The sequence below is a fragment of the Convolutriloba macropyga genome, chromosome 4 (assembly GCF_964194025.1).
Source record: "Convolutriloba macropyga chromosome 4, txConMacr16.3, whole genome shotgun sequence".
NCBI classification, from domain to species: domain Eukaryota; kingdom Metazoa; phylum Xenacoelomorpha; order Acoela; family Convolutidae; genus Convolutriloba; species Convolutriloba macropyga.
Genome location: NC_134471.1, coordinates 19531292 through 19545732, shown reverse-complemented (window position 1 = coordinate 19545732; position 14441 = coordinate 19531292). Strand labels below are relative to the sequence as shown.

General features: G+C 31.5%; 1 protein-coding gene across 1 annotated transcript in view; it reads left to right on the top strand.

Annotated features, from left to right (window-relative positions):
• Positions 1-14441, top strand: part of LOC142337502 (uncharacterized) — a 98711-nt gene that overhangs the window by 69393 nt on the left and 14877 nt on the right. The window contains exon 4 of the mRNA XM_075386778.1: positions 10089-10970. Within this exon, the coding sequence (XP_075242893.1) occupies positions 10089-10970 (882 nt within the window). The remainder of the gene's footprint in view (positions 1-10088; positions 10971-14441) is intronic.

Below are 14441 nucleotides of genomic sequence, written 5' to 3'. Positions count from 1 at the left end.
GAACACATTCTTTCCCGTTGTTGACATTTTATAAATGGATCTAATGTTATAACTGAAAAGTACGCGAAAGATCAGCTATTTCAATTGAAATTTGGCTTTGTCATTTCAAAGAGTTTGTTAACTGTTTCACTTAGCAAAAACAAATTTCCGTTGCTGAAATAAAATTGCCAGCACAATGAAAAGGGGTAATCATGGCACCTGTTTTACTATTGATTGTTGTTCCAGAAAAAATTCCTGCAGGACATGCTTGGTTTATAAATTAAGAATTTTTGTGGACTGCGGACTGCGTTGAAATATCAAAGAAAACGAGAAGAAATAGAGTTTTTCTACTTTGTAAAGTATTGACGGTTTCCAAATTCCATTCTAAAACTCAGCATTTCCGCATTCTTTATCAATTCTGCGTATTCAGAAATTGTTTTTTTAATAGTGATTTGCTATTTTTTTTAATCTTTAAAAAAAATTGGTTGCGTTTTCCGTATTAGTCTTGGTTTTTGCATTTATTTACAATTCCCGATTTTGATTAGCTGTCCCCATTCGGCATATAGTTTTCATTAGTTTTATTCCATTATTCAAAATGTTTCAGAAAAGTTAAAGTTGTTTTTCGGATACTTTTCAATGCATAAGCTGTCCGCTTTTACAACATATGGCGAGGAAAACAGAAGAGCTTTCAAGTAACACAAACAATTCCTGTTTCTAAACGTGCGAACCAAAAAAGATTGGGAACGATTCATAGATCACATTTTTTGACAACAATGTCTGATTTAGCCATTACTTTTTCTGTTATCGAGAAGTGGAAACAATTTTTAGCTTGATTTGTCCAATTTCCCTGGTTAAATTCCCTTTTAATAATGTTGCTTATAGCTACAGATTTTTTCATTTCACCTCATTTTCTCATTCAAATATTTTAGCAAAAGTCTTAAACTATTTGAGCTGTGAAAAAAGCTTCTGTTTGCATTTTTTTAATAATCGATTTGTAAAATAGACAAAAAACAGTTTCAGTCTACATTTAGACATTGTTCTGCATTGGAGTGTCGTAAGCTGTTATCTGCTTCAGTTTTTTCTCCGATTTGAATATCTTCGAAGAATTGTGTTAATTCTTTAGTGTTAGTGCGGTCTCCAAATTTTATACTGAAATAGTTTTGTTCGACTAAAGAAAACAGAGCCATTTCAGGCAAGGTTTTAGGAAATTTTTAAATGTCAACGTTCTAAAATTGTAATTAATGAAAGTTTTGTGAGAAACATCGTTCAAAATTCTCTGTAGGGTCAACTGGCAGGTTTTGATACCTCTTAAGTTAACAGATTGAGAAACCAAACACAATTAAAAAAATTGGTTAGCAAAAAAATTATCATAGAAGGAATCAACGTTCAACTGAGATGTTAATTGGGTAATGAATTTTCTAGGATCCGATCAATTCAAGAATTATTGTCCCTGTTCAAAATCTGACATGAAATTTAAGTTAGTTTCAGCAAATTTCATCAAATGCCCCTCTTTCGGTCAGATCAATATCAGCCTAAAAATTTAAGACAGTTTTGGAACCAAAGTCTCTAGGTATCCAGAAAAAACTAAAAATTCTTAAAATGGCATGCAAAAATTATCACGCAAAATAAAAATGTTTCGGCTCCTTTTCAATTTCTCCCTATTTGTGTTTTTTTTAAAAATTGCTAGATAATTCTTCCGTTCATTTTTTTTTAATTTTTTGCTGCTGTTTTTAAAAGCTTTGCCGTGTTTTGGAGCAGCTGTTATTTGGATATGATATATATTGTTTTGCGTGTCTTCTTTATTTTCCAAATTGTTTTCATTGAATGCCTTCGTTGTTAAGGAAACTTTGGTGTTGCAAAATGGAGAGCCTTTAAGTAATCTTTTGAAATCCTGTTTTACACCACGCACAACAGAAAACAATGAGCGTGACTAAGAGCTGAGCTTTTCGTCAAATATGAGTTAATTGTGAACAACCTTTCTCTGATTGGGTATATTTTAACTTGCATTGCTCAAGTCCCCTGAATAACTATCATGTTGATAATGTTGTATACAAATCAAGTAGTTTTAACTCATTTTTCCGAGGAAAGTTTTTTTTAATTATTGGAATAATGAAACATAACTTCAGTGTTCTTTTTTAGTATCGCAAAAATTTCTCCTGCTACAAAAATCAAAATTATTCGGCATGTGCTTTTTTATGAGCAAAACATGTTATAAACAAAAACTTTTCCAGCCATGTTAAATCAAAACACAGGTGCTCTTCAATGTGCGTTCGCACATGATGTTCCAACCCGAGCTCATCTACATTTCTGACTTAATTGACAAGCAATTGAAGAGATAATCAAAATAGATGTTCAGGTTTAAAAAAATTGTTACTCAACAAAATTACTAATTGAAATACAAAATGACGTGTCTCATTACAACGCTTACGAGCTCTGCCATTAAAACGATTACGAGAGAAAAAACAAACAACAAAATAAACAAACACGAAAATTTCACGGCAAAAACTATTTTCACGATATAACTAAATTTAAAAACACCTAGTAACAACAACAAAATGCAATCGGATGAAACGTTAACCACACAAATTTACATTTTCCTAACTACACAGTTGATGAGAAATTCCGTTAATGAGATTGAGTAGCAAGTCGGAAAAAGAAGAAATAATGAGGCCAAATTCAAAAATCAATCAACACTATTTAAACCAAATATTTTCAAAAGTCTTAAAAATCAATAAATTTTAACTAAAAAATTCTTGTGAAATTTATTTACTAAAAAGTCATTGTGAAACCAATTTGACCTGTCTTTGATTAGACTAAGCCAATAAATGGACTAGAGATGCAAAAAAATCAAAAAAATGACAAATTGTGAAACACAAAATTATTAAAGCCATTAAAATCGTTTGCAGTTATCTGATTATTTGTATTTTTCTATCTATTGTTATTTATACTAGTTCAAATAAAAATATACTGTAAGAAAAAGTAAGTTCAATTGGGCCATATTTGAAAATCATTGATTTCTGTTATTACGCGAATGTGATAAAAGAAGAGAAGAAGAATACACAAATACTGATCCTCACGAAACTTTTTTGAAAACGCGTCTTGTCCAACAATTGAAACATCATTTACGACATAATATCATTGAACAAGTTAGTTTTTGAGTTCAAAAGAACTGGATAGGACAGCTCAAATTGAGAAAAAATTACAAGTTGACGAAAAGGACAACGAAAACTGAAAGTTTCGAACAACCTTTGAAAACGAATAGGATCATAAATTTGAAGATTTAGCCATTAAATGGCGGCAATGAAAAACATAATTTATAAAGTCTTCATTATGAAATCTAAGAGACCAGTCAGCTTTTTACGGCTACATAAATAAAAAACAGGCTAAAAGAGCGAACAAAAAAAATTTGAATGAGAAAATTATCGAAGCCAGTAAAAAATGAACTTTTTATTGAAATCATAAGTCTCAATTAAATTTGTAACAGCATTGGATTCCTCTTGTTCCAAAAATATGACTAAAAAATCCAATAACATGAACAATTACATAAAAGCCTTGAAATTTTTGAGAAAACTCCTAGTATCAATGACACATAATTCAATAGCTTTCAACGAGACTCAATAAGTACGCTAAGTTATGCCTAGATGGGAAGAAACGGATTTTTTTCATTTTTTAGTGATCCATATTACAAAACACGAAGTCTCATGCCTAAGAAAACAACAAAAAAAACACGGGCAAAAACCAAAAAGTCAAAAGAGGAGTGCAAGAGGAAACAGTCGAAACAATTTAAACCAAGAGTTCTTCTCTGAAAACTTTATCTTTGACCATTGAACGTCCTCTCTGAGCCAAACGGAACAGTCAATTGTGGGATAATGTTATAGCATTTCAAAGCAACAAAAATTACGAAAAAAATAACCAAAAATTAAAAAAAAACTACGTAAACTCGGGGCATCGAAGTTATAAAACCAATAGTTAGAAGACCAAAAAAACTTTTCAGATTAATTTGGTTGCAGTAGAAAAGAAGGAGGTCCTGTCCTTTAGTGAGATTGATTTAAATTTCACAAAAAAGGTTTAAGGTCGGAAGATCGGTTAATGTTCAAAAAAAGTTTTCAAGAAATTTTTTTCAAAGTCTTAACAGCAACTATATTCAATGGCTTTCAACGACAGTCATTAAATGCGCTAGGTTGGGCCTAAATGAAAACCCAAGGATGTTTTTTAATCATCAGTCATCAATTAGACATCGCAAAAAATCTGATGACTATGAAAATCAACAACCAAAACATGCAAAATTCAAATTTTCATTAGAAAAGAACGAGATGAAAGCAGCGAAGCCATTTAGATCATAAGTTTTCCTCTGAAAACTTTATCTATGATCCAATGAGCGTTATCTCTAAGCCAATGGAAATTGTCCATTTTTGGATAATTTGATGAAATTTCACAGTAACCAAAGTTACGAAAAAAACGTCCAAAACTTTTAAAAAATATATGAAAAGTCGTGGCATTGAAGTCATGAAATTAAAAGCTAGACAATAAAACCGCTAACCACAATTATTTTAGTGGCCTTAGAATGAGGGGGTCCTGCCTTTAAATAGAATGACTCACAGTTCACAAAAATAAGTTTAATATCGTTTAATATTCGAAAAATTATTTCAAAAAACTTTTTTACGTCTTAACAGCTACTAGCTATCTACTCAAAGCACTAAATAGATTCCCATTTTTTTCATTAGGAAACCCAGTGCACTTTTAGTCACGAGTTTTTGTCACAGGACTCCAAAAATTTATTATTATCTCTTAAAATAAATCAAAAATTCATTAAAATTTACGAAAACTCAGAGTCGAAACCAAAAAAAAATGAGCGGTTCCTTGAAAACTAATTATTGGTTCATTGGGCATCAGTTGACTGTAATTGAGGTTTGTATTAACGGAACCTCGATATGAAAAGCGACTGGTCTTTAAGTGACTTAAAAAAACAAAAAAAAATATGATTAGTTTTCTAAAAAAAACAGCTCACAAATTGAATTCGAATTTTTTTGATAGTGAACTTCCCTATGAGATGAGAACTTATCATTTCATCGCCTTTCTGTCTATTGGCAACACCAATGAAATGTAATTTTGAATTAGTATGTTATGGAAAAAATCTTAATTTGAACAAAAATTACGCTGAACGTCAACAAAATCATAAGCCCTCGATAACTCCTCGAAAATTACGAAAATTAAAAAATCTATTTTATTTTGACTTCTAAGTTGGACGAGCCTTTTAAAGATACCATTCACATTTCGCTATGATGAATGTATTGATCGGACAAACTTGACTGAATAAAAAAACCCAGTTGAGTATATAGCTCCTCCCCCCACAAGTGGGGCGTGAACAATAAATCAGTATCGGACGCCCATAGAAGCCGCAAAAAGTTGAAACAAGTCTCCACAATTTAAATATTATTAAGAATCAAAAATGATATCTTCTAGTAGCTGCTTTTGAAAACTATACGTGAAGAATCATACTCGCATAATGGCTTCATTTTTTTAATACAAAACTAGTTCTAAAACCGAACGTATTTGCGTCACATCAGGCGCAAATTTCTCATTAATCATTCGACTGAAAGCTTTATGGCTATAACGATTCTTTAAATCAGTTTTTTGTCTCAAAATAATCACTTTAATTGCTCGCAAATCAAATAACGTGATGGAACATTTTAAGTTAATGTGTAGCTCAAGTTGTTCGAGGAGTACTTGGTTATTTTTATTATTAATTGTGCTAATTCAGCCAACCACAGAAACAAACAGATAGTTTTGAAACTTGCTTAAAATTTGTTATACAAGTTTGGGCTGATGATAGTAGAGCTACCCTTCCAATTTGAATCCTAATCTAAGCTTCTTAAGCCTATCAAAAAGAGCTAAATTTTGTGGGAAAAAATCGATTTATCCCACATGTTTTACTTCATATGAATCTGCCTCTGAATAAACTAATAAATTCCTATGAGTCAGCCGAAATTACATTTGCAATTAGAGTAGCACAAAAATACGCTTGCAAAGTTTAATTGCATATTCCAAAAGGAAACAAAATGCAGATATGTTTGAGTTACGGGTCAGTTAGTGCAGCAAAAATACGTACAAAACAGGACATTAATGAGAAATTTCTGATAAAAATATTAATTCTTTAAGATACGAAACAATCTTTGATATTCCAGCAATTACATAGTCACTTACATAACAAGTTATATCTTATTTTCTCATGAATCTTTGATTTTTTGCGTAATTGTTGAAGCGTTCTCAAATTTGTTTTTTAACTTTCAACACACTTTTTTCTTCTAATTTTTGTTCTATGGTATCAGAGACGATTATTGTGTAACACTTAAACAAAAAGTTGTAAAAAAACTTTATTAAACAGTGCGCATGCATCAAAGCCAATTTCTTAAATTTTTCGCCGCTTTGTATTACGTTTCGATTGTTCCCAATAATAATTTATTTGACAGAAAAGCAGAGAAAACAGAAAAGAAGACAAGCTTTTTAAAGAATATTAATTTGTCTGTAGCAAACAAACCAGAAATAAATTGAACTGGAATTCACGGAATTTTACTTGACAGTTATGAAAGTAAAAGTTGGAGATACATTTTAATTGTTAAAAGATTGTAGTCAAAACATCAAAGCGAAGGAAACAACTGAAAAACTAAATGCAGCTTTAAAATTTGCTTCAAAACTTTTGAGGCCATAGTGATTTGGTTAAAATTTTTGGGATAAAAATACTGAGCAATTTACTAGCAGAACTGGATATCGCCAAGTCATTGTGTTAAGCAACCACAATAACAAAAAAGCAAGAACGAAATTTTGTAATTTCATGAAAATGAGCAGTAAAAGGAGTAAAAAAATGGTCAAACTGTGGACGGGGAAAAAATCTAGCACTACGTTGGTATAAAGTTTCATCTGACGAACGATGTATTCAAAAAAGCCAAATTTTGGAAATAAAGTTCATGTAAATGATGTTCAATTCTAACGTCAGCCGTCTTTGAAATTGTGATATTTCCCCTCAGTTTGCTTTAAGAAAACAAAGAAACAGTAAAAAAAAAATTACTGAGTTAAATAACAAAAATTAAAATCTTTCTTGGAAAAGTATTTTAGAAAAAATGTTATTGTAAAATTTTGTATTTTATACTTCTATGAATTTATAAGTCTGCTTTGTAAAAACTATCAGAGAGCTTTCATTAGAGGCCTTCTGGTTTTTTTGTTGGCTCTTTCATTGTGCTATTTGTACTGCTCTCTTTGACCTCTTGTAAAACGTCAGCTCAGCAAATTGTTTGGCCTTTAATTAGGATCACATTCGAAACATTGCCGCATGAGATTAAAATGATTATTATCACTCAAAAACTTGAAGATTGTAACCTTGGCAAAAATGGCGCCTGATAACATTTACAACTTTTTGGGAATGAGTTAGTAAAATTTTTGGGATTTAAAAAATGCAGAGGTTTTAGTTGAAATCTTGGTCGTTCAACCCAAAGAAAAAATTTTATGGGGAAATTTTTTCGCAATTCTTTTAATTTGGACAGAGTATTAGGACAGAGTAATTGAAGAATATTTTTTCATATATACTAATTTAGCATTATGGACTTTTCCAAATGAGGTAGATATTTAGAAAATTTGCGGTTTTTTTCCAAATTTGTCATCTCTTGCGTTTTGTGTTAAGATATTGTAATCAAAAATCTTCAAAATGCATCTTTGCCGCGTTTTGTATTAGGTTTTTTTCATGCTTGCCAATCTTGGCATCTTCGACGTTTTTGTTTTTAGATTTGTCTCCGATACCTTTGCAATGCGTTGATTTCATAGTTGCTAAAATTCTCGGCATATTAATTATATTGCGTGTGATTTTTTTTCCAACATATCAATTCTTGGAAAATTAACCTTGTTTCTTTAATTTGTAAGTAATTTTCTTCGCTTAATCTCTTTTGGAAGTTTTTCATCTCCTTTAGTTATAAAAACGGGATATACAGAAAAAAATTTTTTCCCTAAGTTTTCACGAGTTAATTGAAGTGGTCAAAAACGTAATTTTTCAAATCATAATTTTCAATTTGTTATTTTTGGCAGTAAGGGAGAGCTCTGAGCACGCCAATATAGATGATTTTCTATCATTATATCATCATTTAGCTTTTTCATTAGCTATTTATTTTCTTCACTGGGAACATTGTTTTATAAATAAAAAATTAAAATAGTACAATTTCGGTTTTTGGTTTACATGTTCTTTAAATTGATTTCGGCTGTGTGCCAATCGTTATATAAATCTGTTGATTTTTTAGTGCAGAACTTATTGAATGTATGGATTCGAAATGTACACTCCTATCCTTTGTTTGGTATAGCTGTCTTTTTGGTTTGCCTAAGAAAATTAGATATATTATATGTTAAAAACAGCTTCGTTAAAAACTTACACTTTTTCGGGATTTAGCCAGATTTAAAAACAAAATAAAAAATATTTTCTTTGCAGCTAAAATTGAATCGTCTTGATTGAAATTTTAAATGTCAATAAATCTCGTAAAATTTGCTATCCATCCAGTTAACAAAGGTTGATTTTTTGGAACTTCACCATTATTCAAGACCTAAAATTGTCCAATGCGAGGCAAAATGCTGGATAGAGCTCCATTTGCGTTCCAGCTTTTACCAATTTTGAACTGAAATGAGTTTTAGTTTTTTGACGTAGAAAACTTTCTGTAGATTGAGAACTCTAGTAAGAGTGCTCAATCAACCTTCAGCTTAAACTGCTCTTATCGTTTGTTTTCAATTCAGAAAAATGCATTGAAGAGTTACTATGTACAGACGTTCAAATTTGTTCTTGTCCAGACTTTTATGCTTTCAGAGTTAATTTGTCCCAGACCTTCGTTCGTTCAAAGTTGCCCATCTCTGGAGTTTTGTTTGTTCAAATTTGACTATCACCAGATTTTCTTGCGTTCATGTGTCGAGAGCATGTATCTTTGAACGCACGACGCCCCTTGTGCCTTCATTTGGGTATGGGCATCGATGGTTGTTTTGGGATCTCAACCTGATAGGTTGTGATTGAAACGTTCTTTTTCGAATCAATAGATTAGTTATGTATTGAGAAAGCGTTTATAAGTATCTCAAATTTCATGTGTTGCATGAGAGCATAATTGAAGACAGTTTGAGTTGGAGACAAAAGATGCACGATATGACAGAAAATGGAGTCCACAAAACCTTTTTTGAGCATATGAAACGAAGACATGCACATCCAATTAAAAATACTATGAAACTTTGTAAGTTTTGTCAATTCTTTTTTTTCAAACATTTGCATTGTTTCCTGGTTTCTTTTAACAAATGGAAAATTTTGATTTTTTGAAAGTTTTGTGACGACTCATCATAGGAGATTCTCCTCGTTCACGCAGAAAAGGCTATGGAAGTGTTACTTAGTTAAGATATATTTGAAAAGCCAACAGAAACTGCGAGTGCGTCATCTCAAAACCACTTTTCTACCAATTATTTTGTTACAAAAGAGAGAGGGATCCTATTTTCCTGGCTTTTGTTTAAAATTTTGAACCGCCTCCACCTTGCATATATAGCATTGTTCCGTTACTCCAACCTCTATTTTGATGTCTTCAATTAATCAAAACACTTAAAATTCAAGGGTATCTTTTCACGTGGTCTCTCTTTGTTCACCTTGTTTTTATCCATTTTTAGGGGAACACGTGGACATCGATCTCCGAACGTGACAAAATATACTTTTCTGTACTTTTTGCTATTCTTTGCAAACGTAATCAAGCTTTGTTTTTATTTAAATGCTCTATTCAACAACAATTTTCTCTTTCATTTTGTTTTGTTTGGCTGACCAAAATTTTCAGTTTTCTATTGCTTCTATTTTATTTATAGTTGGAAGAAAAAATTTACGTTCGGCAAAGAAACAGTGAATAATACGCCGCGAATACATACATCATTTGCTTCTACTGTAAACAGAAAAAATAATGAATTGAAAATGAAGTTAGCGGGATGAACTGGAGAGAATTTTTGAGCAATAAATCAATAAAGAAGCTCCTTGTTAGATTCGCGTAACAATTGCGAGTGAATAATTAATTTATGGAAAATATTTGAGATTTATAAACTTTTATTTTTGTTTGTTTCAGAGCACCTGATTTTGGCTTCCGAGAGAATTTAGAGTTCTTCGATTTAGTTGTAAAGTTACAAGCCAACGGCAAACCAACTGAACTGCGGTTTAAAAACGGAAACATTGTTTTCTCAGCTGATAAAATTTGTCCTAAAAATTCTTATTTGTCTTTGTTTACCGCCACTTGTAAACACTTTGTTTGTCCCAAAGGTTTTCACGCCCAAAACGATTTCTGCATCCCCGATTATAGAAATTTTTCGTGCCAAGATCAATTATTTTACGTTGCTCCCGGCCGGTTTGAAATTAACGAAAACGGGACGGTTACAATTACTAACTCAATTGGTACTAGTCACGTTATACCGATTGATATTATCGCTAAAGATAATAATAATTTGGTAGTTTGTGGTAATTATACTCTTTGGAAAATGTATATGGAAACGGAGAGCTCAGATATCCCCATATTTATGGACGCTTTGTTCATAGTTTCGGGAATTTGTTCAACGGCGTTTTTGACAACAGCTATGGCTTTGATTTTGATAACAGTTCGAAAAAACTCGTTCACGTTGATTAGTTTCAATATTTTGTTAACTTTATTCTTTGAAAATTTGGCGATGTTTCCCCGAGTTTTCACCAAAGACGGGGGTTATGTTTGCATTATAAGCGCCATTATCGATCATTACTGTTGGGTTGTTTTGTTTTCTTGGGTTTGCGCTCTGGCTTATGAAGAAATGCATTCCCAGAAGTTAAATATGTTCCAGTTATATTCGAGACCTCAAACTTGGTTGTATATGATTCTATGCTGGTTATCACCGATTATTCTGGTTATGATCAATACTGTGATGCACTTTCTACAGTTTAACTGGTTGATGCAGATTTACGGAGGACAATCTTGCTCGGTCAGGTTAGTGAACAAAAAATCAAAATTTTTTAAAACTTCAATTTTTCAATTTTTTTATATACTTCAATTCAAAATTTTAGAGCAATAAAATAGTGAAAGATTCTGCAGATGAAGTATGTTTTGGAAATTTTACGTAATTCAACAAGTAACAACAAGTTTAAAAAAATAAACAAAAATCAACAGAATAATATACTAATATATATGCAGCAACCTATAAATTCTCAAAAGAAATCGAAATTTCAAAAAAAATTGTTCATCAAGCTTAATTTGAACATTCAGAAGTTGGAGAATTCAAGGTTAATTTATAAAAGTGCAGCTTTGAACTGATTTCTGAGCAAAGAAATTGGGAATTTATCATCTTCCATATAATAAATGAATCCATATTCTGAACGCTGTTTGAAAACAAGGAACTGTTTGCTTTCACCCGTGAATAAGCTCTTTGTTTTCATAGCCCTGGGTGAACAAAATAATGCGCTTTTCGAACTGGGTCTACCCATTACAATTAATACACGCCACTGTTGATAAAAACAGCAGTTAGAGCGCTACACACGTTTTCTTTTTGTCGATTTCCATTTTTGCTAGATTGTTAATCTATTTTGCGGAATTGAGGACACCATAAAATTAGGATGACTCCGAGATGTACATTAAGTTGCAATTTCTCCGATTCAAAATTTTATCTGAAAGGATATTAGGACATGACGTACAAAACTGTTCTCAATATTATAATAGAAAATGCTTGGGTTCTCTAAGACAATTAAGTAAAATTATAGAAAAAAAACAGCAGAAATAAGAAATTTGTTATATGTATTTTTGGCATATTTCTCGTAACTAACAAAAAACGGTATCAAAAAAGATTAAGTAGGCTCAAAATTGGCGATGGATTTGAGAAAAAATCTAATGAAGCATAAATTGCATTTAATTACAATAAACTACCACAACTCTATCAAAAATGCTTCATTTCAGGACTACGTTTTAATTTAAAAATTTTCATTCGAAAGAATTTAGTTTAAAGTATGAAAACAGCTCATGAATAGAAAATTTGCTTCATTATGAAAATTTTGTTATAGCGTAGTGATTTTCTGACTGTCAGAACAGCAAATTCAATAAACTATACATGCCGTTAGTCCCAGTTGTCGATTTCATTTGACAGTAAAACTACTAAATATTTTTTCGTGATGCACTTCATTTTGGACTTTAACTAGAACAGAACTGGACCTATTTTTACGAAGCATTTTGTTTCTGACTTCATCAGCAGAAACTTCGTATTTTTTCAAATTCAGTTAACCCTCCAAATGAAAAAAACTCAGACGTCTCGCAATAAAAAGAAAGTTGTAAGATGTGAAAACACATTTTCAAGAGGCGAAATATTCAACGTTTTACGTCTGAACACAAATGACTTCAATTTGATAGCGAATTTCAAAACTTTTTTAATGCTAAAAATCATCCAACAATGTAAAGTAAATTTTCAAAATTTTTAGAGGAAACTTTCAAAACAAACATATTTGGAAAATTAAAAATTAAATAATGGTCTTATCTCAAATCATAACAAGTTGATTCGTTTTCTGACGCTCTTTTTTGTTTTACTTTTCCTCACACTGCAAAGCTGAAAAGGTAAATTTTTCAATGACTTCTATTTCTCACTAACGGCAGTTGTGCGCGTGACGCCAATTCTCACTAACTCTAGCGAAAATTTTCATGACATTTGCGTAATTAGATTTTAATTATAGGTGAATTACCTCACTCAATAAAGTTCATTTACACTTTAAAAATAAGTTTATTTTGAATTACTTTAAGGTCAAAGAACCCATATGTTTAATAAAGGTCCCTAAAAATACTTCTGCGGAATGAATTTTAACAAGCCTGATTAGTTTACAGCTGCATTTTTTACATAGATTTTTGAGAGTTGTCGATAACGCACTTTATTCTTGTATCTTTTTCTATTTCCATTTCCATTTTGCAGTTATTCCAGCAATCTGCCGGCTATGTTTTTCTGCAAGCAACCTATAAGAATTTCTGTGCAGAAAATTATCCAAAATATTTTGAAAATTTACTTCAAGTCTAGATATAAGGTATGATTGATAAAATTTGTTCAACATCTAATATGCAAGAAACTACATTTGATGTAGACATCTATTTATTCCAAAAAAATTTCCCGAAAAATTTATTAGATTCTTAGTGGTATTTTGAAAACTTTCATATCAATTTCCTGTCATATAATCATAACCAATAGATTTTACAATGTTACTGATTTTTAAATAATTTTGACGCCATTTAAAGTAATCATTGTTCTCAAAAATCTGCTGTAATTTTTTATCAGTGCGCAGACGGTGCAGACCAAAAATTCCAAGAGGCATAAAATTGCATCTTGAGTTGTTGGTTTGTCTCGAAAGACTTATCCCGAGTTTTTAGTTTACAATCCGCAGTTCAAAGGATTGATATCATTTGCTACTCCTCGCCACTCTCGGTAACAAACTATCTTTAAAACGAATATCAAAACTCAGGTTGTTTTCCCTGCCAAAAATTTTTCAGTGTTCAAAACTCAGCGGAAATAAAACCTCCTTCGTTTTTCTTGCTTTTTCAACATCATTCTTGTAAATGTGTCTGATTTTTTTTTACTTGGATGAAATAAAAATTTGTTACTGATTTTAAATCATTTCGTTTTGCTGGATCATTTTGTTGTCTAACCAGGCCACTTTTCTCCACAATTTCTCAATCTTTGCATTGTTGGACAAATTTGCCCTTAGACTCACAATTCTGAGCTGCAGAATTGAATGCAATTACCGCAATAAACCAACAGAAGAATGAATCAAATTTGGGTTTTCTCTTTCACTGTAAATCTTTGCACGGATTGGCATAACGGATTTTGCTAACGTTCAATTTAAAAAGTTGGCTTCATCACATGTAGTCAAGTGTCTAAAAATGCAAAAGTGTATTTTTAGATGCTTTTTCCCCTTTTTCAAGGGCATTGCCAATGTTGGTCAAAAACTTGCGGATGATAGCGTAGGAAAAGAATGCCAGATAATTTTTTAAGAAGACGGTGATATTATTAAGTAAATGCGAATTTGCTCAGAACGTGTAAAAATCCAACAAAACTAAAAATGAGCGTTCTAATCTTTTTTTCAACAAAGTGCACAACAAACAGAAAAGTTTTCTCATATTATTGCGGCAGATGACAGATGCAGACATTTTTCCTGTTATCAGTTTTCAATGACCTCAATTCAAAATTCATCAACAGAAAAAAGCTCTCTGCAAGTTTCACAGAAAACAACCATAAAAATGACTATACCCTGCAACCGACGAAAACTGATGACCTCCACGCATCTGGTTAGCATATACTGGGGGGAAAATGGAATAAAAGGGACATTGGGCAGAAAACACAATATTTTCTGGCTAAGCAAAATCATGTTATGCTAGAGTTTGAAATTGTTATGAAATACTTTGGTTACATCAGCCAACCATTAAGGTCTTGAAAAA